This window comes from Microcaecilia unicolor, chromosome 2 (assembly GCF_901765095.1).
Source record: "Microcaecilia unicolor chromosome 2, aMicUni1.1, whole genome shotgun sequence".
Lineage (NCBI taxonomy): Eukaryota > Metazoa > Chordata > Amphibia > Gymnophiona > Siphonopidae > Microcaecilia > Microcaecilia unicolor.
The window spans coordinates 602,109,150-602,135,233 of record NC_044032.1 but is presented as its reverse complement, the minus strand read 5'-3'; the positions used below and the strand labels follow the sequence as shown (position 1 = coordinate 602,135,233).

Sequence of the window (26,084 nt, the reverse complement as noted above, 5' to 3'; positions counted from 1 at the left end):
TCTGACACAAATCGGGAGATGGACGTCCTTCTCCTAAGGTCACCCAAATCGGCATAATTGAAAGCCGATTTTGGGCGTCCTCAACTGCTTTCTGTTGCAGGGATGACCAAAGTTCAAGGAGGCATGTCGGCAGTGTACAGAAGGTGGGACGGGGGCGTGGTTAACAGATGGGCTTCCTTGGTCAATAATGGAAAAAAGAAGGGTGTCCCTGACGAGCATTTGGGCCCGACTTTACTTGGTCCATTTTTTTTTTCAACCAAGCATCAAAAAGGTGCCCGAACTGACCAGATGACCACTGGAGGAAATCGGGGATGACCTCCCCTGACTTCCCCAGTGGTCACTAACCACCTCCCACCCTGAAAAAAAACTTCAAAAACTTTTGTCTTTTTTTTTTTTTTAGAGTATGTCCTTCACTATGCCTCCGTCCCTGCGACAGCAGTTGAGGACGTCCAAAATGTGGATGTTTCTGTGAGAAGGACATCCATGCCTTTGCTATGCCTCCCACACCCTTTTTATTTATTTATTTGGATTTTGGATCACAAGTAGCAGCAGTGGGATTTCAATCAGCCACTTCTGGATTGCAAGACCAGTGCTCTAAACACTAGGCCACTTCTCACAGAAGCATCCACATTTTGGACATCCTCAACTGCAGTCGCTTCCCCTTCTTAGGAAGGAAATTGTTTGCAAATGAGCTAACAGCGAGCAGCTCATTTGCATACAATTTCCTTCATGCATGCCCGTTCCTTTCCAGATTGGTAAGGGAAGGGCTTTTTCCATTCAGTTAGTGGGACCAGCGCACTACAAATGCTGGCTCCTTCCACAACCAAATGGGTTGGATTTGGTCGTATCTGAGATGGGCGTCCTTGCTTTCCATTATCGCCAAAAACCGGGGAAGACCATCTCTAAGGCCGACCTAAATTTCATGATTTGGGCATCCCTTACCGTATTATCGAAACAAAAGATGGACGTCCATCTTGTTTCGATAATACGGGTTGCCCCGCCCCTTTACGGGGAACGTCCTTAGAGATGGGTGCCCTTAGAGATGGGTGTCCCTGTTCGCTCATCCCCCTCTAGATCATCCTGATTTAAGGTAGGCATTGGTGTCCTACAGATGGGTCCAGGAGGAGGGAGAATTAATGGTTCCTCCTGTTCGGGGAGACAGGATGATTCTTCCTATTCAAGGGGCAAGGAGCAGGATGAATGCAGTCCCTTCTCTATGGGGGGGGAGGGAGGGAGGAAATGGACAGATAGATGGAGGTTCCTCCTGTTGGGCTGGGGGAGGAGAGGGAATGAGGGATTGGCCTTCTGTCTAGGAAGGGAGTGGGGGCTGAGCCAGGACTAGCACCAATTTGGGCCAATAGCAGCCAGTTTTGGTTTGGCTTTGGTTTCAGCCAAATCCAAATTGTGGCCACAGATTCAGTTTCAGCCAAAACTGAAAGAAAAAAAAAAGTTTTTGGTTGCCTTCTAACTATAACAAGGAGACAGAGAAAGAGAATACATTTTCTGTCACATTTACTTTTTTTGGTTTCTTGTTAACGAATGAATACTTTTTAAGTCAGGCCACGATGAAACAAAATTGATTTGGATTTGCATATTCCTTTCTTGACATTTTCTGGCCAGCATAAGAAAAGAAAATAATACCCAGATCACTATTTTTTAATGTTGGCATTATGGAATTGTTAGTTTGTTTATCAGTTCGTCAAGGACAGTACCAGCTGGCTAATTAAATGAATCTAATTTAAACTAATGATATAGATCCTCAAGATAATGCACTAATGACTGTCTGAGATTGCTGATGACACTTAAGAGTACTCCTGAGGTACTATGTCCCAGTAAAACCCGCTCTTCTTTTCTGAAATAATAAAACGAAGCTGGTTGTTTACCAGTTATTCATTCTTGCCAACAGCAAATGAACAGCAAATACTATTTTATGTTTAGTCAGAATAAAACATGAGATTCAACACTTCACAACATTTGTTGTACAATAATTTATGTGACCCTTCAGTATCCAAAATGATGCACACATTTTAAGTAATTTGGGTTGTTTATGTTCCATAAATTAATATCTAACAGACAAATAGTAACGACTTTGCATTAGCAGGAGTTAATAAAAATACCACTTCTTGTACTATTTCAATACACTGATTGTTGAATCATATCTCACTAAACCTGGCCCACACTACCAGAAAAGTAGCTGCTATAAAACATGAGGGCTGCTTCACTAAACTGCAGCTTGTGAACATAAACACACACAAAAATCATATTCTTGTGCATATTAATGATTACTGTGTTTACTATCAGGGAAAATCCATGCTAAATTTATAAATCGTAGCCACATTCAAAATGAACATGGTCATGTTTTTAAATTAAGCAATACAATGATAATGAGCTACTTAGCTCTCATCTCTGTATTCAAATAGCTATGCTGAAAGGAGATACAGTTTATGCGGATGATTTGTTGCACAAACATTTGTTCCATGTGGGAGGGTCATAGGAAGAGTCTAGAATAGCCAGTGCATTTTTTCTAGGAAAAAAGGTGCCGGTACTGAAATGCCAGGCCACCTTTCAGGGTTGGGGTGATCACTGAGGGACCCACCCCACAATGGCCAGGTCCCCTGCAACCAGTCACAGAATCTATGACAAGGCAGAATTGGTGTGTAGAGCCTGAGCTCTTTCATTAAAACTTGGGGACCATGGGTCAATTTTAGCAGACAATGGAAAAGGTGCCGGTACTCAGTACCCCCAAGTACCCCGTCAAAAAAAGCCCTGAGAATAGCGTTTCCCAAACTGTGTGCCACATCACCCTGGTGCACTGCAGCACTCTCTCTGGGGTGCTGCAGCAAATCCCAACCTCTCTCCTGCTCAAACCGCTACTGCACATAGCAGTGGCAGAAAAACAACAAAAAAATGCAAGCGTAGGGCTGCAGCAGTCTTCAAGCATGTGCTGTCAGTTCTGTTGGTCCTCTGCCCCTGGAACTGGAAGGTGATGTCAGCGGGAGCAGAGGACTGGTAGAACTGACAGCACATGCTTGAAGGCTGCTGCAGCCCTGCACGTGCAGATCGCGTGACTGCTGTTGGGCACTGGATTTATACCTGCTGAAACCTGGTGTAAAGCTGACACCGACTTAGGCGCGAATGTGACATTGTTCTCTAACATTGTGCATAACCTCTAGGAACACCCACTGATCTGCCCAAATTCTTCCTATAACTACACCCCTTTTGAGTTGCAGTGTTATAGAATAGGCATCATGGAGGTTTGCACACAACTCCTAATTACTGCCAGTTAAGTGCCTATAAACTCCAATTAACTCCAATAATACATTTTATTTATTTTTTGAGATGTATTAACCACCTCTATGAAGTGATTCACCCATGGCAGTGTATAAAACTTATAATTTTGTTAACAGCAGAGAATGTGGTAAAAGCGATTAGCTTAGCGGAGTTTAAAAAAGGTTTGGACCGCTTTCCAAAGGAAAAGTCCATAGACCATTATTAAATGGACTTTGGGAAAATCCACTATTTTGGGGATAAGCAGTATAGAATGATTTCTCATGTTTCACCAGAAAGCACAAAGATCAGTTCACACTCCCTAGCATCTCCTTTCATGACGTACCAAGATCACTTTTCCATCTTCTGGTTCTCCTCTGAAGTATCAAAATATCCTACAACCTGCTGAGACTCAAAGACTACGCCAAATCACCCATGGTAATCTTTCAATATTATGTCAGTTTAGGGCAGAGCTCAACGAAGTTTCTTAGAATCTAGGAACCAGCCTTAGAACACCTGTTTTTTTTTAGTCAATTAGGCATATTTATAAATCATACAGCATCCAGCTTGTAGCCACCCAGACAGTTTCCACCTGAAAGTTCCCACCCAGAACTCCCCCCCCCCCCCCCCGGTCATTTCCCCCCCTCCCTATCCTTTTTACTTTGTTTTTATTCTTGTATCATGACTCTTTTTTGTTTTCCGACTGAATTCCCATAATTCTCGATGGGTACATCGCATTTCAGATGCTAACAAGGAAGATCATTTGTGCAGCAGATGGATATACATAGAGGAAGTATAATAACAAAATAACTTTTCATAGGTAGAGTAGTACTTTGTTATAATTCATAATCAGTGTGTCATTTTGAGGGGCTGATTATAGGGACACCTAGCACATGTTGTGCTCAACATTCAGAGTTTCTGTCTATCTATTTATTTACTTATATCATGCATTAAACATGAATTAGGTTGAAACCTGGGAGCATTTAAAATCTTTTTTTTCCTGTGCTTACATTTTCCGTTTACTGGCAGGCAAGATGTAGTTGGGGGGGGCACATTTCTCCCCCCCCCCCCAAAAAAAAAAAAAAAACTGCATGTCTGGAAGGGGAAAGGGATGTGTAAAAGGTAATGTCTGCGTAGAGGGGCAATGCTCCCCCCCCCCCCAAATGCTGTAGAAGGGGAAAGGGAAGGAGATTAAAAGGCATATTTTCAAAGCACTTAGCCTTCCAAAGTTCCATAGGTTTTTATGAAACTTTGGAAGGCTAAGTGCTTTGAAAATATGCCTCTAATTGTCCTAGTGTGTGTGTTTTTTAAGTTGTGGGTGGGAATTGTTCTCCCTGGTCTGGTGAGAATTGGTTCAGTGGTAATTGTCCTAGGTGGGAATTGTCCAGATGGGAATTGGTGGGTAGGAACTGTGTGGTGGGAAATGTCCAGGTGGGAACTGACCTAGAACCAAATCATACATTCATAATGTGGTCAAGGTGATGCACAGCAAGTTATGTATTACAGTAACAGGGAAGCATTAGATATGGAACTATTGCTATCCCTATTGCTGGTAAGGGTGGAGAAATAGATTGGGAGGTGTGCCCACCCAAGTACCCTCAGTAGCTGCAGCAATAGCTTTTCGCTGTTGACACCTGCACCCAGCAGCTGCAGTGATTGCTGCAGACTGAGTCCACCCATTCTCAGCAACCGCAGACTGAAGCCCCAGCACCCCAGAAGCACATCTTCATCCCCTCTTGCCCCCCCCCCTACCGAAGATTTACCCCTCTCCCCCACCTCCAAAGAGATCCCAGGGCCTGATATTCAGCTAGCAGATACTCTTCTTTTCTTCTGCTTTGGATCAGCGCAGGGTCAGGTCTGCATTGAGGGAGGGTAGTACGCGTCTTTATAGAATTGGCACTAAGGGCCTGATTCTATATATGGCACCTAAAATCAACGCATGGTAGGCAATTATGCCTAAGCATATTCTAAATACTGTGCATAAATCTACGTGAGGTATTTAGAATATGCATATGCATAGCTTATATGACTGAATCTATGCGCAGCCATTTACGTCAACAAAAAGCTGGTGTAAATCCCTGAACGTAGATTTACACACACTAGCCTATATTTTATAACAACACAGGTACAATTTGAAATGCCTACAAAATGCCTGTTTCCACACTCTTAATCATGCTCCTTTTTGCCTTTGCACATTACAATTTATGTGCAAAACATTACAGAATACACTTATCAGTGTTGTACGCTTAGCAATATATGCAAGTAAATTCTAATTTTTGCCAATTAGTGCTCATTGCTTGTTAAGAGCTGTTAACAAAGCTTAACTGCTTGTTAAAAACAATTAACCTACGCAAGTAGTTATGAAATATGCCTGGATTTACATGCAGAATAGTGCATAAATCTAGGTACGCTATATAGAATCCAGGGGTAAGCGCATGGCATTGGGGTATCTAAATCATGGCACTGATTTATAGAATTGTCACCCATATGCATATAGGGAGTGAAGGAGTGGCCTAGTGGTTAGGGTGGTGGACTTTGGTCCTGAGGAACTGAGTTCAATTCCTGGCACAGGCAGCTCCTTGTGACTCTGGGCAAGTCACTTAACCCTCCATTGCCTACCACATAGAGCCTGCCATGAGTGGGAAAGCATGGGGTACAAATGTAACAAAAAATATTCCTGTAGGATGTGACACCAGCTCAGAACCATGCACAGGTTTTTCAGAAGTGTTTGTTATGGCTAAAGCTTTACACAAAGGATTATAGGAGTCATTCTTCTTAATCATCATCCTTCTCGATCTATCTGCTGCTTTTGACACCATTGATCACAGCTTACTCCTTGATAGGCTGTCCTCACTTGGATTTCAGGGCTCTGTTCTTTCCTGGTTTTCTTCTTATCTCTCCCAGCGTACCTTTAGTGTATACTCTAGTGCAGTGATGGCGAACCTATGGCACGCGTGCCAGAGAGGGCACGCAGAGCCCTCTCCCTTGGCACGCGCGCCGTCGCCATCGCTGGTCCGCCCACTCTCCCTCCCAGTTCGGCCTTCCTCCCGCCCTCCCTCCAACGCAACGAGCAACAGCCCGCCCGCCCGTCCTCCCTCCCTCCTTCCCTCCCTCCCAGCACCAGGAACCCCCCTCCTCCTAAAATTTAAAAAGCATACCTCCAACCTCCTCAGTCGGGGTTAAGGCGGCGTGCGTCATTAGCGAAGCGCCTGTGCTTCGCTCGACGCGCCTTCGGCCTTCCCTGTCTTTCAAGCTCTGGTCCCGCTGTATTTAAATTGTACTGTTGCTGGCAGGATGTCCAGGTCCTGCCAGCCAAAAATGTCTGTTGCCCAAGCCCCCGTCTGTGCTGCTTGAGCAGCGAGGAAGTCATCAGCATGCTTCAGCCACCAATGCCAGAACTCCTACACATGCTCAGTTCAGTCATTGATCTGAGCATGTTCAGGAGTGCCGGGATCGGTGACTGAAGCATGCCGCCTTACTTCCTTGCTGCTCAGACAGCACAGGCAGGGGGGGCTTGGTTATCCCTACTAGCTACAATTTTGGAGGGGATTTAAGCCCAGTGTGGAGTGGGCGGGATCAGAGCTTGAGAGACAGGGAAGGCCGAAGGCGCGTCGAGCGAAGCACAGGCGCTTCACTGCCGCTGCCGACGCACGCCGCCTTAACCCCGACTGAGGAGGTTGGAGGTACGCTTTTTACATTTTAGGAGGAGGGGGGTTCCTGGTGCTGGGAGGGAGGGAGGACGGATGGGCGGGCTGATGCTCGTTGGGTTGGAGGGAGGGCGGGAGGCCGGCCTGGTGCTGTCTGTGTGCTGCTGGGTGGGAGGGAGGCCTGATGGTGGGTGCTGGGTGGGAGGGAGGCCTGCTGCTGCTGCTGCGTGCTGGGTGGGAGGGAGACCTAATGGTAAGTGCTGGGTGGGAGGGAGGCCTGATGGTGGGTGCTGGGTGGGAGGGAGGCCTGCTGCTGCATGCTGGGTGGGAGGGAGACCTGATGGTGGGTGCTGGGTGGGAGGGAAGCCTGATGGTGGGTGCTGGGTGGGAGGGAGGCCTGCTGCTGGGTGCTGGGTGGGAGGGAAGCCTGATGGTGGGTGCTGGGTGGGAGGGAGGCCTGCTGCTGCATGCTGGGTGGGAGGGAGACCTGATTGTGGGTGCTGGGTGGGAGGGAAGCCTGATGGTGGGTGCTGGGTGGGAGGGAGGCCTGCTGCTGTGTGCTGGGTGGGAGGGAGGCCTGCTGCTGGGTGCTGGGTGGGAGGGAAGCCTGATGGTGGGTGCTGGGTGGGAGGGAGGCCTGATGGTGGGTGCTGGGTGGGAGGGAGGCCTGCTGCTGCTGCTGCGTGCTGGGTGGGAGGGAGGCCTGATGGTGGGTGCTGGGTGGGAGGGAGGCCTGGTGCTGGGTGCTTTTGGGTGCTGGGAGGTAGGGCAGGGGGGAGAAGAGGGCTGCTGGACATTTGTGGCTGGAGGGGAGAGGATGGTTGCTGGACATGGATGGAGGGCAAGAAATGAAGAAGAAAGGAGGAAAGTAAAGAAATCAATGGAAAGGAAGCCCTGGAAACGGAGTTGAGAATAGATAGAGAGCAGCAGAATCAGCGACTAGAACCAATATGGATAGAAAAACAAAATCACCAGACAACAAAGGTAGGAAAAATCATTTTATTTTCATTTTAGTGTTTGGAATATGTCGAATTGGAGAATTTACATCTGCTGTCTTATTTTGCACTGGGCATACTGGAGCTGTAACAGCTTACAGAAATGATTTATAATGGAAGAAAGTCATGTTATTTTTTTCTCCTACACTAGTATAATATTTTCAATGATGTCTGTTCATATGCGCCATGGCTGGTGTAAGGGGTGTGGCTATCATAGGGGTGGAGTCATGTGTGGTGACCCCGCCCATAATGAGTACCGGCACTTTGCGATAAATAATTCGGTTTTGGGTTGCTGTTTGGGCACTCGGTCTCTAAAAGGTTCGCCATCACTGCTCTAGTGGATCCTCCTCTGCTTCTATCCCACTGTCAGTTGGTGTACCTCAGGGATCTGTCCTGGGACCTCTTCTTTTCTCCATCTATACTTCTTCCCTTGGTACTCTGATCTCATCCCATGGCTTTCAGTATCATCTTTACGCAGATGACTCCCAGATCTACCTCTCCACACCAGAAATCTCAGCCGAAATCCAGGCCAAAGTATCAGCCTGCCTGTCTGACATTGCTGCCTGGATGTCTCAGGGTGTGAAGAAGGGGTGTGAGTGCCAATGTTAAGTGTGAAAGACATACAGGCTTATTTTCGAAAGAGAAGGACGCCCGTCTTTTGACACAAATCGGAAGATGGGCGTCCTTCTCACAGGGTTGCCCAAAATCAGCATAATCGAAAGCCAATTTTGGGCATCCCCAACAGCTTTCCGTCGTGGGGATGACCAAAGTTCACAGGGGCGTAACGGAGGCGTAGCGAAGGTGGGACTTGTGCGTGCCTAACACATGGGTGTCCTTGACCCATAATGGATAAAAAGGGCGTCCCTGACAAGCACATGGACAACTTTACCTGGTCCTGTTTTTCTTACGACCAAGCCACAAAAGATGCTCAAACTGACCAGATGACCACCGGAGGGAATTGGGGATGACCTCCCCTTACTCCCCCAGTGGTCACTAACCCCCTCCCACCCTCGAAATACATCTTTCCAAATATTTTGTGCCAGCCTCTATGCCAGCCTCAAATGTCATACTCATGTCCATCGCAGCAGTATGCAGGTCCCTCGAGCAGTTTTAGTGGTTGCAATGCACTTCAGGCAGGCGGACCCAGGTCCATCCCCCCTACCTTTTACACTTGTGGTGGTAAATGTGAGCCCTCCAAAACCCACTACAAATCCACTGTACCCACATCTAGGTGCCCCCTTCACCCATAAGGGCCATGGTAGTGGTGTACAGTTGTGGGTAGTGGGTTTTAGGGGGGTTGGGGGGCTCAGCACACAAGGTAAGGGAGCTACGTACCTGGGAGCGATTTATGCCAACTGCAGTTCCCCCTAGGGTGCCCGGTTGATGTCCTGGCATGTCAGGGGGACCAGTGCACTACGAATGATGGCTCCTCCCATGACCAAAAGTCTTGCATTTGGTCGTTTCTGAGATGGGCGTCCTTGGTTTCCATTATCACCGAAAATCAGAAACAACCAAGTCTAGGGACGACAATGTCTAAGGATGACCTACATTTCAGGATTTGGGCGTCCCCGACCGTATTATTGAAACGAAAGATGGACGTCTATCTTATTTCGATAATACGGGTTTCCCCGCCTCTTCGTCGGGAGGTTTTGCGAGGACATCCTCAGCAAAACTTGGGCGTCCCTTTCGATTATGCCCCTCCATATCACCTTTGTAGGCATGAAGCCAAAGGCAAATTATTGAAAGGACAATTGATTGATTGAGAAAGACTTACCCTCAAAGGATGAAACTACTCCCTCATTACTGGATATAACAGCAGAAGTCTTAAAGTCACATGGCCAAAACAAGTATCACCTAAAAACAAGATAACTATATCCTTGGAAGTAAGTCTTTCTTCAGTTCCCTTCCCAATTTTTTTTGTTTCTTTTGTGTTTTTCTTTTTATGATTGCTTCTTTTTGTTTTGTTTTATTTTGTTTTTTTCTTTCTCCTTAATCCCTCATGCAAAGCTCTGACTGAAACAAGCAATTGTTAAAAACCTATGCATGCCTTTGAACTAATGTAAAACTCAATGTGGAAATTTTATCCCACACATGTACATTCCATTTATAAAATGGGGGATACATATGTACAATTTAGCCCCTTTCAAGCCACATCCCCTTGAAATTTCTAAGTGGTGTGGATCTCCATATGTAAACAGCAGCTTGCTGAAATTAGTATTCACACATGTATGCGACAAAAGAGAAACTAGTAAAATAAAAGTAGGATCCTTCTATTATTACTATACAGTTTTGCACATTCCCCTGGATTCTATATAGCGTGCCTAAGGATCTGTGCCAAAATCCAAGCATATTCTATAACAATGTGCATTAATTAATTGGCTTAATAAGCTCATCAGCATTGATAACAGCTCTCAACAAGCAATAATGAGCACTAATTGGTACTAATTAGAATTTACGTGCACAACTCGCTAAGCACATTCTGTAATGTAGTGTACCTAACTTTTAATGTGCGCAGGCAAAAAGGGGCATGGTTAAGTGCGGGGAAATGGATGTTTTGTGGGCGTTTTGAAATTTATATGCAGAGTTATAGAAGATGGCCCAGTGTGCCTAAATCTACTCATCAGGATTTACGCCATATTTTCATTTGTGTCAATGGATGCGTGGTTTTAAGCATGAGGATGCCAACTAATACTACTCCTATCTCTAGGCGCCATATATAGATTTTTAGGTGCCATATATAGAATCTCCCCCATGGTAGGTGGCTTATTATCTGAACAACAAATAGCTGAGATTTATCTTTGTCTTAACCCCTAATCTTTAAATGATATGTTTTGACATGTTCTTGAACATTGTGTTTGGTTTAGTACACCAACCCATTTTCTGATCAGTTTTACTAGCACATACTCGTATATTAACTTAATAAAATATGATCAGACTGAAATTGCTCAATTTCATTCAACAAAAATCTTGACTGCACCCCTCACCAAACTTATGGAAACGAAGACTTTTATATAGAAAGGAGTGGCATAGCCAGAAGTCCATTTTGGGGGGTAGGGATGGACTAAGGGGGGCCACATATTTACTCTCATCTCTCTCCCTCCCACCACCACTGCTGTGTTTAAATTGTACTGTTGCTGGCAGGATGTCCAGGTCCTGCCAGCCAAAAATGTCTGTTGCCCAAGCCCCCGTCTGTGCTGCTTGAGCAGCGAGGAAGTCATCAGCGTGCTTCAGCCACCAATGCCAGAACTCCTACACATGCTCAGTTCAGTCATTGATCTGAGCATGTTCAGGAGTGCCGGGATCGGTGACTGAAGCAAGCCGCCTTACTTCCTTGCTGCTCAGACAGCACAGGCAGGGGATTGGTCAATGGATCTTTTTGTCTGCCAAGGCTTGGTTAAACCTACTAGCTACAATTTTGGAGGGGATTTAAGCCCAGTGTGGAGTGGAGGGGCAAACCTCCAAGGCACCCCCATGGCTACACCTCTGATAAAGAGTTTTGTTTCTTCATTTGATTTATAAAGTATAATAAAGCTTGTCACTGGTACCTGTACAACTTTCTGTGACTGTACATCCACAATAATCACTCTATCCAAATTGGGCTGAGTAGCATAAATAAACTTGTCTTTGACATTAACAGCCGATGCCCATACACATGGCTGAGCTGTATCACTCTCTGGTTTGGGACATACTTCTTCCTAAAATTGAACATGAAATGAGAAAACATGGACATCATACATTAGAGTTTTTTTAAAGCTTTACAATCTTATTCTAAAGCTATTCAGACATCTGCATGAGTTCTTAGGTAAAATAGCTTACTTCTTTTGAAAATTCAAACATAATTATAAATGATGTTCCAGCCTATGAATGCCTCTCCCCTATTACAGATAAAAGTACATGTGCTGAAAAATTTATGGCAGGGCACCTACATGAAATTAAAAAAAAATCTATTTATGTGTATTTTATAAAAGCTAGAGAATGTCCTATGTAATACAAATTCAAACATGACAGACTCAAATGCAATATTAATGGGCCCTTTTACTAAACTGAGGTAAAATTACTACTACTTAACATAAAATCTGGGCTTAGTGCGTTCTAAAACAGGACTTTCTCATGCGCTAAGCTCAGATTTAATGCAGCATCTTTGTAGGACTTTTTTTTTGCAGGTCATGCATGTTTTGCTAAAAAATTAATGCAGGAGCCATTACCGCCTCCTATTCCGGCATTAACTTTAGCTGGATAATGTGGTAAAGGCTCACTCTCTGCCCATGACATGCCCAACAAAAAATATATTTTTTTAAATAGGTAACAAATGGGCAAAATACTACAAAATACTTTTAATACATTCTGTTAGTATGAATTAACTGCACATTAACCATCTAATTCTATAAAATTCCCCAAAAATTGTGCTTGCAAATTTGGTTGTGTGCCCGCATGCAGATTAATTGAATAATAAGTCAATTGGTGACAATAATTGATATTTTAACAAGCAATTATTGGCGCTATTTAGATTCAATTGGAGCTTACATGCATACATTTAGGCATGGGATCCACACCTAAATTTTACATGTCAGTAAAAAAAAGGGGCATGGAAAGGGGAAGGTCATAGGAAGAATGAGGGTGTTCTTAGCATTTACGTGTGTTATAGAATTCAGGGGATACATGCCTAATTTAGGAGTCCTGCTTTTACTGCCACCGGTAAAAGGACTTCTTCTTTTTACATGGACATGACAGTGCAGTGTAACACTTGTCATGTGGCCATTTCCAGGGGGAGCCCTTACTGCCGCCTATTTAAGAGGCAGTAAGGGCTTCCGTGCTAACCAGCAGTAGCCTGGCAGCACATGGCACTGCCCAATGCCTGCCAGGTAAGCCCCCGGCACTAAAAAAATTAAAAATGATTTTTTTTTGGCATGGGAAATACCACGCAATGGGAGCTGGCACTACCGCCAGGCTCTCCTTGATAGGGTCAAATTGCCATGCACCAAGCCCATGGTAGCCCTACCATGGCTTGGTAAAAGGGCCATTTAGGCACATTTGCACCACATTTCAGTTGGCCGCATCTAAGTTAGGTGTGATTCCAGGACATAAGCGCTATTCTATAAACCGTGTCTAACTTTAAGCTTGGCTTTTAGAATAGTGCTTTTTTTGTGCTGATTATTTAGGTTCCATATATAGAATCTAGCCCTAAGGGCTTAATGTCATTTAGAAAAAGGACCCCTAAATTTGCTAATGTAATAATAATGGAATCATCAGAACAGAGATCTGAGACAGAAACCAACCTTTTATCACTAAAGAAAGCGGTATAGTGTATGTTAAAATTATCAGTCTCATAAGCCTTTTAATTGATAACTTTTTTTTTTAAAGTCCATTATATTGTAAGTAAAAATAATACTTATGAAGCCAGCATTGGTCTAAGTTTCATCACTTGACTATTTCAGTGGAATAGCTTTTCTCTCAGATGGTCTTAGTGTTTGTTACCATCATGAATATAATCTTTCCACAGAAAAACAGATGTTTTAACTTTACTCCACAGGCCATAATGACGTATGAAATTCAAAAACTTTATTGTTCATTAAAAAATGTAGGAATGTTGCACTTTAGTTATAAACGTTTTCTATATTGTTAGACACATTTTAGAAAGGGCATACAAACTTGAAATTGAATCGTTCAAGTTGGGACATCTCATGTTTTATTTGTATTTTAGAATAAGATTGGCTGTATGTAGAGCTTGTTCTAAAATACACAGAGAAATAGACATTTATAGACAGTTAATTCTTTCAGAAGAACTGTAAATGCCTAAAATATTAATGGGCCAGATAACATCACAGCAAGATATGGAAACTCTGCCTGTTTGCTACAGACATGCAGTGTCTGCATTTTGTATCCTCCTTTGTTGTGAAGTGACATATCTTGCTGTGATGGCTATCTGACCCCTGACGCAGGCATTCACCGAAACATGGGCCATGTCGGGTCATTGAATAAATATAACAAAATATAGCATAATATGTCTTGTATTCCACTGTTAACTTGTGATTCTAAGCAGATCACAATAAAAGAGTCTGGACATTATCAGAAAATACAACCATTAGACTAAAATAATAAAATACAGCAAAAGACTCTCACAGCTTCATTATTATCTTTTCCTTTTTGTCTTTGGCTCTGCCTTGTGGTTCCATCTGCAGCCCTATACACTTCTTCACAATTTATCTGTTGTCATTTCCCTCTGTTATCCTTATGTGACCAAAACAGAAACATATGTGTTTATATGTGCCAGCAGATAAATGCTTTATGTTCTGAAATGCCAACATTCATGTTTATATGGCAGAACATAAACATATATGTTAGCCATTTTAGAAACAAACATTTATTTCTCTAAGTTATCATGCAGTCTAATAGTTTCTAATCCCTCCTGTGAAGTGCTGCTCATTACAAGCAAGTTTCTGAAACCTAGATGACTTTCCTGCTTATTTTTGAAAGAGATCGCCGGCCATCTTCCGACACAAATCCGGCCATCTCCCGAACCCGGCCAAATCGGTATAATGGAAAGCCATCACAGAGCCGGCCAAAGTTAAAGGGGGCGTTTCGGAAGGGTATGGAAGGCGGGATGGGGGCATGGTTATGAGATGGCCGGCTTCAGCCGATAATGGAAAAGAGATGGCCGTCTCTGACGAGCATTTGGCCGGCTTCACTTGGTCCATTTATTTTTAGCACCAAGCCTCAAAAAAGTGCCCCAATTGACCAGATGACCACTGGATGGAATAGGGGATCACCTCCCCTTACTCCCCCAGTGGTCACCAACTACCTCCCACTCAAAAAAAATTAAAAAAAACATTTTTGTTGCCAGCCTGTATGCCAGCCTCAAATGTAATACCCAGTTCCATCACAGCAGCATGCAGGTCCCTGGAGCAGGTTTTAGTGGGTGCAGTGCACTTCAGGCAGGTGGACCCAGGCCCACCCCCCCTATATATTACACTTGTAGTGGTAAATGTTGAGCCCTCCAACCCCCCCCCCAAAACCCACTGTACCCACATGTAGGTGTCCCCCCTTCATCCCTAAGGGCTATGGTAGTGGTGTACAGTTGTGGGGAGTGGGTTTTAGGGGGGATTGGGGGGGCTCAGCACCCAAGGTAAGGGAGCTATGCACCTGGGACCAAATTTTGAAGTCCACTGCAGTGTTCCCTAGGGTGCCCGGCTGGTGTCCGGGCATGTGAGGGGTACCAGTGCACTACAAATGCTGGCTCCTCCCACGACCAAATACCTTGGATTTGGCCGGGTTTGAGATGGCCGGCATTAGTTTCCATTATCGCCGGAAACCAATGCCGGCCATATCTAAAGCCGGCCCTAATTCTGAGATTTGGCCGGCTCCAACCGTATTATCGAAATGAAAGATAGCCGGCTATCTTTTTTCGATAATACGGTCGGGGCACCGCTTTACGGCGCCGGCCAAATAGATGGCCGGCGCCATTCGATTATGCCCCTCTTTGTTCATTTAGGTGTCCTCTTACTAAGGTGCACTGAAAACTGGCCTGCGGTAGTGTAGGCACGAGTTTTGGGGCGCACACAGATCCATTTTTCAATGCGCCTGCTAGAAATGCCTTTTTTTAAATTTTTGCCGAAAATGAACGTGTGGCAAAATAAAAATTGCTGCGTGTCCATTTTCGGTCTGAGACCTTACCACCAGCCATTGACTTAGCGGTAAGGTCTCTTGCATTAACCATGCGGTAATCGCCTACGCATGTCAAGTCGGAGTTACCGCTCGATTTTCACTCCATACCACAAAATAAAATATTTTTTCTGGCACGCATAATGGGCGTACATAAAAAATGAAATTACCGCACGGGTCACGCGGTAGCTGTGCAGTAACTCCAAATTGGTGCACGTTAGGCACACATAGGTGCCTATGTGGCTTAGTAAAAGGGTCCCATAGATATGCGTTCCCCTTCTGAAATGGGGAATACACATTTATATATATTTTTGTCCCACCCTAGTCCTGCCCAAAACATGCATTTTCCAGTTTTAAATGTTTATAGCCTGGCATTTAGATGTTTATGCAATATAGAGGGGCATAATCAAATGGGGTCGGCCATCTATATGGGCGGCCATCTCTATGGCTGGCCCCGTAAAGCAGCATACCCGACTGTATTATCGAAACAAGATGGCCGGCCATCTTTCGTTTCGATAATACGGTTGGGGCTTGCCAAATCTCAACATTTGTGCCGACTTTAGAGATCGCCGGCATTAGAGATGGCCGCCATTGGTTTTTGCCGATAATGGAAACTAATGGCCACCATCTCAAACCCGGCCAAATCCAAGGCATTTGGTCATGGGAGAAGCCAGCATTTATAGTGCACTGGTCCCCCTCACATGCCAGGACAACAACCGGGCACCCTTTGGGGCACTGCAGTGGACTTCATAAATTGATCCCGGGTACATAGCTCCCTTACCTTGTGTGCTGAGCCCCCTCAAATTCCCCCTAAAACCCACTCCCCACAACCGTACACCACTACCATAGTCCTTAGAGATGAAGGGGGGCACCTACATGTGGGTACAGTGGGTTTTGGGGGGGGGGTTGGAGGGCTCCCATTTACCACCAGAAGTGTAACAGGTAGGGGGGGATGGGCCTGGGTCTGCCTGCCTAAAGTGCATTGCATCCACTAAAACTGCTCCAGGGACCTGCATACTGCTGTCATGGAGCTGGGTATGACATTTGAGACTGGCATAGAGGGTGGCAAAAAATGTTTTGTTTTGGTTTTTTTTGGGTGGGAGGGGGTTTGGTGACCACTGGGGGAGTAAGGGGAGGCAATCCCCAATTCCCTCCGGTGGTCATCTATTCAGTTGGGGCACCTTTTTAAGGCTTGGTCATGAACAAAAAGGGACCAAGTAAAGTCGGCCAAATGCTCGTCAGGGCCGGCTTTCTTTTTTCCATTATCGACCGAAGCCGGCCATCTGTTAACCACGCCTCCGTCCCACTTTCGGTACCCTGCCAACACGTCCCCTTGAACTTTGGCCAGCCCTGTGATGGAAAGCAATTGAAGCCGGCCAAAATCGGCTTTCGATTATACCAATTTGGCCGGCTTTAGGAGATGGCCGGCTATCTCCCGATTTGTGTCGGAAGATGGCCAGCCTTCTCGTTCGAAATTAAGCAAGATAAGTACCTAAATGCTGGTGTATGCACCTCTAAAATGTGAATAGTGCTTATAAGATAAGCATCTGTGGCACTCAAACTATGAAGCATTTTGATTTTAAAATTAGAAAATAAATCAGTGTGATGTGTAGATGTAAGAAGATGCAAATGTGTGTGTGTACTGTGAGTAAGTACACATGTATTGTATAAAATGTGTGGATATCAGAACGTTGCAACTACTAACTCAAACTATGCCCATCTTTTGACATGCTCACCTATATATAAACATTTGTGCATGCAGTTTTATGAGCCCTTTATCAATATAAAACATGCTTTTCATATATAACATGCTTTACAACTTTTACCTACAAAAAGCATTCCCCTGGATTCTATATAGAGTGTCCAAACTCGGGAGCCATAATTTTCGTGCAAATCTGAGATCTTCATATAACTCAATTGTTTAGTGGGTGATAACACACACCAATTAGGTACTTAATTGGAGATGGAGGCTGATCTTTCCTATATGCTGTTCTTTAATATGGTGCATAATTTTTTCCATGCACAACCCAAAAGGGGGCGGGCTCTGGGAGGGACATGGACATTCAAAAACTAAAAAAAAACCCCCACTGTAAATGAACCACACAAATGTATAACAGTGTTCAATTTCCATAAAGTGACATATGCAAATCAAAAATATCATCAATAACGATGTGTATTAAAAACTTTAAAGAGTGGAAGGAAAAGCCTCAGAACCCAGTCTGGAAACTTGAAATTTTCACGGGCTATAAGGGTGAAATCTCAAAGGCATAAAAACCTTCCACATATATATTTCTGTTGTAAAGTAACTTATAGAAGAACATTTTAAGATGTTTTCTGTTTTCAGATGGTTGGACCCGAATACCCTGGAGCAGCTCTCCTTGCGAAATGTGCCACCATCAATGGGACCTTATGAAACTACCCCAAATGATTGTATATATAGAATTCTCATTCTGGACTGGGTTCTGAGGCTTTTCCTTCCACTCTAAAGTTTTTGATACACACAATTATTGATGATGTTTTTGATTTGCTGATATCGCTTTATAGAATTTATTTGACCACTTTTATACACTTGTATGGTTCATTTACAGTGTTTTTTTTTTTTTTTTTTTAATTTTTGAGTTGACATTGATTCCATAGTTTCTTATCTGTAGGGACATGGCCATTTCCAAAAGTTAGATGACACAGAGGGGCATAATTGAAAGGCACCGGCCAAATAGCTGGCCTGCCATCTCTAGCGCCGCAAGCGGGCGGAGCCGGCCATCTTTTTCTTTGCTAATACGGTTGGGCCCGGCCAAATGTCAGAGTTCACTGGGGTTGAGATGGCTGGCCTCGGTTTTCGGCCATAATGGAAAAAAATGCCGGTGATCTCAAACCCGGCGAAATCCAAGGCATTTGGTCGTGGGAGGAGCCAGCATTTGTAGTGCACTGGGCCCCTTGACATACCAGGACACTAACCGAGCACCCTACGGGGCACTTCAAAACATTAAAAAAAATAAAAATAGCTCCCAGATGCATAGCTCCCTTCCCTTGGTTGTTTAGCTCCCCCCCCCCAATCCCCCCAAAACCCACTTCCCACAATTCTACACCATTATCATAGCCCTAAGGGGTGAAGGGGGGCACCTACATGTGGGTACAGTGGGTTTTGGGTGGATTTGGGAGGGCTCCCATTTACCACCACAAGTGGAACAGGTAGGGGGGGATGTGCCTGGGTCCACCTGTCTGAAGTGCACTGCACCCACTAAAAACTGCTCCAGGGACTTGCATACTGCTGTCAAGGAGCTGGGTATGACATTTGAGGCTGGCAAAAAAGTTTTTTTTGTTTTTTTTTTTGGGGGGGGGGGGTGGGAGGGGGTTGGTGACCACTGGGGGAGTAAGGGGAGGTCATCCCCGATTTCCTCCGGTGGTCATTTGGTCAGTTTGGGCCCCTTTTTGAAGCTTGGTTGTGAAAAATGGGACCAAGTAAAGCCGGTGAAATGCTCATCAAGCCTGGCTTTTTTTTTCCATTATCAGGCGAAGCTGGCCATCTCGTGAGCAAGCCCCCGTCCCGCCCCATCCCGCCTTCACTACCCTACCGACATGCCCCCTTGAAGTTTTGCCTGCTCCGTGACGAAAAGCAGTTGAACCTGGCCAAAATCGGCTTTCGATTATACCGATTTCGCCGGGTTCAGGAGATTGCCGGCCATCTCCCGATTTGTGTCGGAAGATGGCCGGTGATCACTTTCGAAAATGAGCTGGACAATGCCCATCTTCTCCTAATTTTGTTGCCAGACTTACGCCTGATAGAACCAGGCATAAATCCAGTTCCCAAAATTATGCATAACCTGCGTGCTCTGCTAGTATTCTATAAAAGTGAGATGCCTTTTATAGAATATGGCAGTGGTTCCCATACCTGGTCCTGGAGGCACCCCAGCCAGTCAGGTTTTCAGGATATCCACAATGAATATTTATGAGAGAGATTTGCATGCACTGCCTCCACTGCACTCTCACAGAAATGCCAACCAGTCAGGCTTTCAGGATATCCACAATATTTATTGTGGATATCCAGAAATCCTGAATGGCTGGGGTGCTTCCAGTACCAGGTTTGGGAAACACTGGAATATGATTTTCATGCAGATCTTCCTGGACCAAATATAGGGGCCCTTTTACTAAGCCGCATAAGCATCTACGCATGCCCAACACATGCCAAAATGGAGTTACCACCCGACTACTGCATGGCTCTTACAGTAATTTCATTTTTGGTGCACGTCCGCTACACGTGGATGAAAAATGTTTTGTATTTTTGGGCGCGTGTAACGGATGCGCGCCAAGTGGCATTTGGTGTGTGTAGGTCATTACCGTCTGGTTACCGTGTGAGTCTTTACCGCCAGGTCAATGACTGACGGTAAGGTCTCAGACCCAAAATGGACATGCGGCAATTTTGATTTTGCCTCACGTCCATTTTCAGTAAAAAAACCAAAAAGGCCTTTTTTATTACAAGCGCGCTAAAAATGGATTGGCGTGAGCCCAAAACCTGCGCCTACACTACCGCAAGCCGTTTTTCAGCATGCCTTTGTAAAAGGACCCCATAGAATCCAACCCATTGTATCTATACTTCTGCCTGCATAGGGTGAGAAATTTATTAGATGCCCATTTATACAGGCTCATTAATGTTATACACATGTAAGTGGCTTTGAAAATTACCCTCACTTGTCTTCATATGACACTGTTCCTCACTTCTGAAATAGAGTTAACCTCCTCTTGTTACAAGAAGCTGGACATGCTGCACCTTGGTATTTAGCTTTTTTCCATTCTTCATTTAGTTTAAATTAATGGTTGATAGTTATGAAGTACAATCCATGTACAATGTTGTACATACCTGAGATCCAAAGATTTTTTCACTTGGTTTAATGTGCCTCTGAAACTCACATTCTACTGGTTGTATCACCTTGATTCCATCCTCATAGAAAACATAGAACATGTTTCCAATTCCTAGACCTTTAGAAAAAGAGATCAAAGCATTCAAAATTTGTTTAGGAAGAGATATTTATACTGCTCAACCGCAACATAGCTATTTGTTAAATAGTATATCATTGATTCCTATACTGGAGAACTGTGGATCATCTGTGATCATCTGTCCATCTGATGATTTCTTCTATTTCTTGTATTCCATGTTTTTTAAAATTGCTTTTATGTTATTCTTATGTAAAATACTACTTCTATTCCATTTCTATTCAACATATCCTTTTGAAATAGAACATATTTATACCATCCGGTTACTATCTCTTAAAACTACCATTAATGACAACCTGTTTGTTAAAACATTTTCATTGTAATCATTACCTGTTTATAACACCTACTCTGTAATCTCGAGCTACTTGGCAATCTTATTAAATATTCACTTTGTAATCTCAAATTGCTTGTAAACCACATTGATCTCAAGAATGCTTGGGATAATGTGGGGTATAAATAACAATAAATAAAGGAATAAATAAATAACTTAGAACATATGTCTCCAAATTATGCTTTTTATTATGTCCCTATAACAGTAATAATATCTAGGCTAACTTCTGTCAGTATGATCAGCAGCTCTGGGATTTTATTGCCATGAGTGAGCATTTGGGTACACACCCACATTGATGATATTCCCTTTCTTTTGGATTCCTCTGACATGAAAACTTAACTATTTCTTTTAGACCACCATCATTTTCAGATCATTTCCAGCTCTTTTAAAGTATTGCTAATGCAGGAGTTAATCTATTCTTAAGCATCTTCTGAACAGATACGGACCAAATTCTGCCTAACGTTTTATTACTCCTGATGGAATAATGACCCAACTTAAATGACTCAACCCTGCAACACCTCACTATTAAAGATCGTATTGGATATTAATGAACTCTTTTACCTCAACCCAACTTGATTGAATCTTATCTTCCCTATCCCAATACAACATATCTTCCCTATCCCAATACAACATTTTGTACCTATCCCGTACCGGATTTGGCGAATACCTTCACAGTATTATGTAAGCCACGTTGCACCTGCAAATATGTGGGAAAATGTGGGATACAAATGTAACAAATAATAATAATAACCATCCTCAGTGAAGCCAAACTGCTACTTTTTTTATACTTGTTTATCTTTAATTGTTGGTATAGGGAATCCTGTTTTCCTGCATAGTGCATATGAGAGCTTTCAAAGTAGACCACCAATCTTGCTAGCTGATTAGCATCCTTTCGTATCTCTTCAGTCTCTTCCTGCAATAACTGAAATCCTCTCGTTTCTCCTTCCTATTTTCACTTGCTTAAGGATAAGACTAAAGATTTCACTGGTAATGAAAGATCAGATGTGCCTTTTAACATTAGAGCCCATGGGTAGATTTCTGCAAGGTGATAAATACAGTTTTAGTGTGTTTCTTTCATGGATATGCTGTAAGGTCTTAAACACACCAGTTTGCTGTCATGTCATTTGGTTTTGCTAGGGGCGTAGAGAGCTCCAGAACCTAGGCTATCACATTCTTCTGTGTTGTTGCTAAAATTGCATATTTTTAGAGAAGGGCATTATCATCCTACTATAATGAATTAAATTGTCACACAAATGTCATGTTTTTGTTTTGCATTAGCTTGCTTATTGAACCCATTATGGCATCAATAATTACTTTGCCTCTTTTAATGACTGTCATTAACAGGTACAGTTAGGTTATTAAAATGTAATTGTAAAAGAAACTACAATTGTAAAAGTTCACAAGGTTATAAAGCAATAAGTAAAAGTATACAGGAGAGAAAAAAAGTTACTTTATTGTTCCTATTGGCTAATTCATTCTACAGTAAGTATATCATGGCAGGAAAGAAAATCAGTTAAGTCATTATTATATGTACCATGAGATAACATGGTGTAATTCTAGATTTAATAGTCAAACATATATGTAACCTTTCTGCATTAAAGATGAGACTTAGAGAACAAAGAAGCACTTTTAATAAAGAGCATTAAAATCTGGGCTTAGCGCATCTTAAAATAGGACTTTCCTGCGCATTAAGCCCAGATTCAACACAGCCTATATTTATTTTTTTCCAGATTATGCGCTAATGTTTGTATTAGTGCATGGTACTTGCAAAATATTTAATGTGGCAGTATTTTATGCCTCCTATTTTGGAAGCACGGATCCCCTTATATTCAAAACCATTTAACTGGCCAGGAACAGCATTTAGCCAGTTAAATGGCACTTAGGGTCCCTTTTAGTAAGCCGCATGAGACTCTTTGCGCACCCGTGTGTCAAAATGGAATTACCACCCGGTTACCATGTGGCTCTTGTGGTAATTTCATTTTTGGCGCACATCATATACATGCAGCCGAAAAATAATTTTTATTTTCAGACACGCGTATTGGACGCATGCCTAGTGGATTTGGCGTGCATGGGTCATTACTGCCCGGTTACCGCATGAGACTTTACAGCTAGGTCAATGGCTGGTGGTAAGGTCGCAGACCCAAAATGGACACACGCCAATTTTTATTTTGCCACACATCCATTTTTGGCCAAAAAAGGCCTTTTTAGCAGGTGCACTGAAAAATGGACCGGCATACATCCAGTACATGCATCTACACCAGCGCAGGCCATATTTCAGTGCACCTCAGTAAAATGATCCCTAACTATATAGCTGCATTTGCTAAACAGATCAATCCCTTTGAGTGTCCAGCCCTTGTTTATAAAGAAGAAGCTTCTGAAAGCCGTATCTTGAAATCAAAGTTTCAGAAGTTAATTCAACTCTTTTGCTTTCTTGGGGGACAGTTATAAGTTTGTCCATATAGATGCAAAGTCACAAGGGTTCTTTGTACCCATAAACTTTGCAATATCTTTCAAAGAGACAGCTTCATGTCAAATACTAGGAGAGTGAAAACCCAAATTTGTTTTAAAAAATGTGTCTTCTGTTCATTTAAAATGAAATTTTCCTGATTAGTTGAAATCATTAATAGAGCAAGAAATTCAGGTACTATAAATAATTAATTTTTCTTCAAACAATTTCAAACGTAGGGCCCTGTTTACTAAGCCACGTTATAGGTGCGTTAGCATTTTTAATGCGCATTAACCATGTACTTGCGTTAACAGTGTACTCGCATACAATATCCCTATAGGCTCCTACACAGCGCACATGCTAATTGTAAGCGCTTTAAAAATGCTAACAAACCTTAGTAAACAGGGACCTCAATTAAGGATGAATCCAGAAAACGCATATTTTTAACATCTGTAATGTACAAATCATAATACATACAATATAACTAGCAGCAACTCACAAGACATTCAGGAGTCCTTTTACAAAGCTGTGGTAAAAGGTGGCCTGTAGTGTGGGTGCCTCTTTTTGGCACGCACTGGGCCACTTTTTACTGTGGCTGGGAAAAAGGCCATTTTTTAATGGGTCGGAAAATGGGCGTGAGCCTATTTACGGCCTGAGCCCTTACCGCCAGCCATTGACCTAGACGTAAGGGCTCACACGCTACCTGTGCAGTAACCATGCAGTGTGTGCCAATGTGGTCACGCTAATGATTACTGCTGGGAGCACTCCCTGTAGTAGAAATTAGAAAAATATTTTCTACCATGGGATTCGGCGCATGCCAAACTCAGAATTATCACTGCATGCACATGCTACCCCTGTAGCATGCTACCAATGCATTAGCCTTCCTGCAGCTTTGTAAAAGGGTCCCTCAGTGAAATAAATATATAAGAAAAGTATCATCATGAATAGCATAGATAAAAATGATTTGTTCAAATACCTTCATCCCGCCACAATATATTTGCAACTGCAGCATGTTAAAATAAGAGAGAGGAAAAAAATGGATGAATGGGGAACACATGAAAAAATATATTAATACTACTAAAAGAAATGGAACAATTCCTGATAGAGAACTAATTAATATTAATAACGATCTAACACAACTGACTATTGTTGCTGAATTTGCACCTAGACTTACCTGGTTTTGAGAAACGTGTATTGAAGACTTCCTACCATGGTTTGAGCAGAGAGGAGAGGCTTCTGTCCATTTAAACCACACCGAGCAGGTCAACACAGACACCCCATCAGCAGACAACCTTGCTAAATTCTTCAAAGAGAAAATTATAAAACTACGATCCACGTTACCCCTTAATACCACTGACTACGAAAAATTTATTGATTGTCTAGACCCAATTTCCGATGAATACCCAGCAGACCGAACCTGGACAAACCTCGATCTACTGACCCACAAAACCGTCACCCAAGCAATCAATAGATTCGCCAAATCCCACTGCAAACTGGGTACTTGTCCCAACAACCTAATAAAATCCGCCCCCAACGCTTCATAACAGACCTCACGTCACATCTAAACTACATGCTACAACATGGACTCTTCCCCAAGGACAAAGGAAATATACTACTCACCCTAATACCTAAAGACTCAAAGAAAAAAAAAACCCAAATGACATAACCAACTATCACCCGGTAGCATCTATCCCTCTGGCAGTCAAACTAATGGAAAGCCTGATAACCAACCAACTTACCGACTACCTAAACAAATTCTCAATGCTACATGAATCACAGTCAGGATTTCAATCCAACCACAGCACCAAAACAGTACTAATCACTCTCCTAACCAAATTCAAACAAACAATTGCAACCGGCAATAGTGTACTTCTCCTACAATTCGACATGTCCAGCGTGTTCAACATGGTTAGCCACCAAATACTATTGAACATCCTAGAATACTTCAGATTGGAGGAAACGTACTTAAATGGATCAATGGCTTCCTAACCGCAAGATCATACCAAGTGATATCAAACTCAAATACATCATCACCATGGAAACCTGAATGCGGAGTACACCATGGATCACCGCTCTCACCAACCCTTTTTAATTTAATGATGACACCTTTAGCCAAATCGCTATCCAACCAAGGACTCAATCCTTATATCTACGCAGATGTCACGATCTACATCCCGTTCGGACATGATCTAACTGAAATCACAAATGAAATCAAACACAGCCTCCAAATAATGAATTCATGGGCGGATGCATTACAACTAAAGCTTAACGCAGAAAAAACACAATGTCTCATCTTCTCTTCACAATATAACACAAACAAACCCATCACCATAAACTACACCCTTCCTGTGTCGAACAGCCTGAAAATTCTCAGAGTTACAACTGACCGAAATCTTACACTAGAAAACCATGCGAAAAATACAGCAAAGAAAATGTTCCTCTCAATGTGGAAACTCAAAAAAGTAAAACCTTTCTTCCCAAGGGAAATATTCCGCAGCCTAGTACAATCAATGGTGCTAAGCCACCTAGACTATTGCAATGCCATCTATGCAGGATGCAAGGAACAAATCATTAAGAAATTCCAAATGGATCAAAACACAGCAGCCAAACTCATAAATGGAAAAACGAAATACAAAAGCGCCAAACCCCTAAGAGAAAAACTACACTGGCTCCCACTAAAAGAAAGAATTGCATTCAAAGTTTGCACCCTGGTCCACAAAATCATTCACGGTGAGGCCCCGATCTATATG

General features: G+C 43.2%; 1 protein-coding gene across 2 annotated transcripts in view; it reads right to left on the bottom strand.

The window, feature by feature from the left end:
* Positions 1–26,084, bottom strand: part of FSTL5 (follistatin like 5) — an 877,920-nt gene that overhangs the window by 89,778 nt on the left and 762,058 nt on the right. Inside the window, exons 11-13 of one of the 2 annotated variants that reach the window (XM_030191590.1) lie at positions 24,311–24,337; positions 20,424–20,542; positions 11,455–11,604 (exon numbers count right to left, since the gene is read on the bottom strand). In XM_030191590.1, the coding sequence (XP_030047450.1) occupies positions 11,455–11,604; positions 20,424–20,542; positions 24,311–24,337 (296 nt within the window). The remainder of the gene's footprint in view (positions 1–11,454; positions 11,605–20,423; positions 20,543–24,310; positions 24,338–26,084) is intronic. The other variant, XM_030191591.1, reaches the window with a different exon arrangement.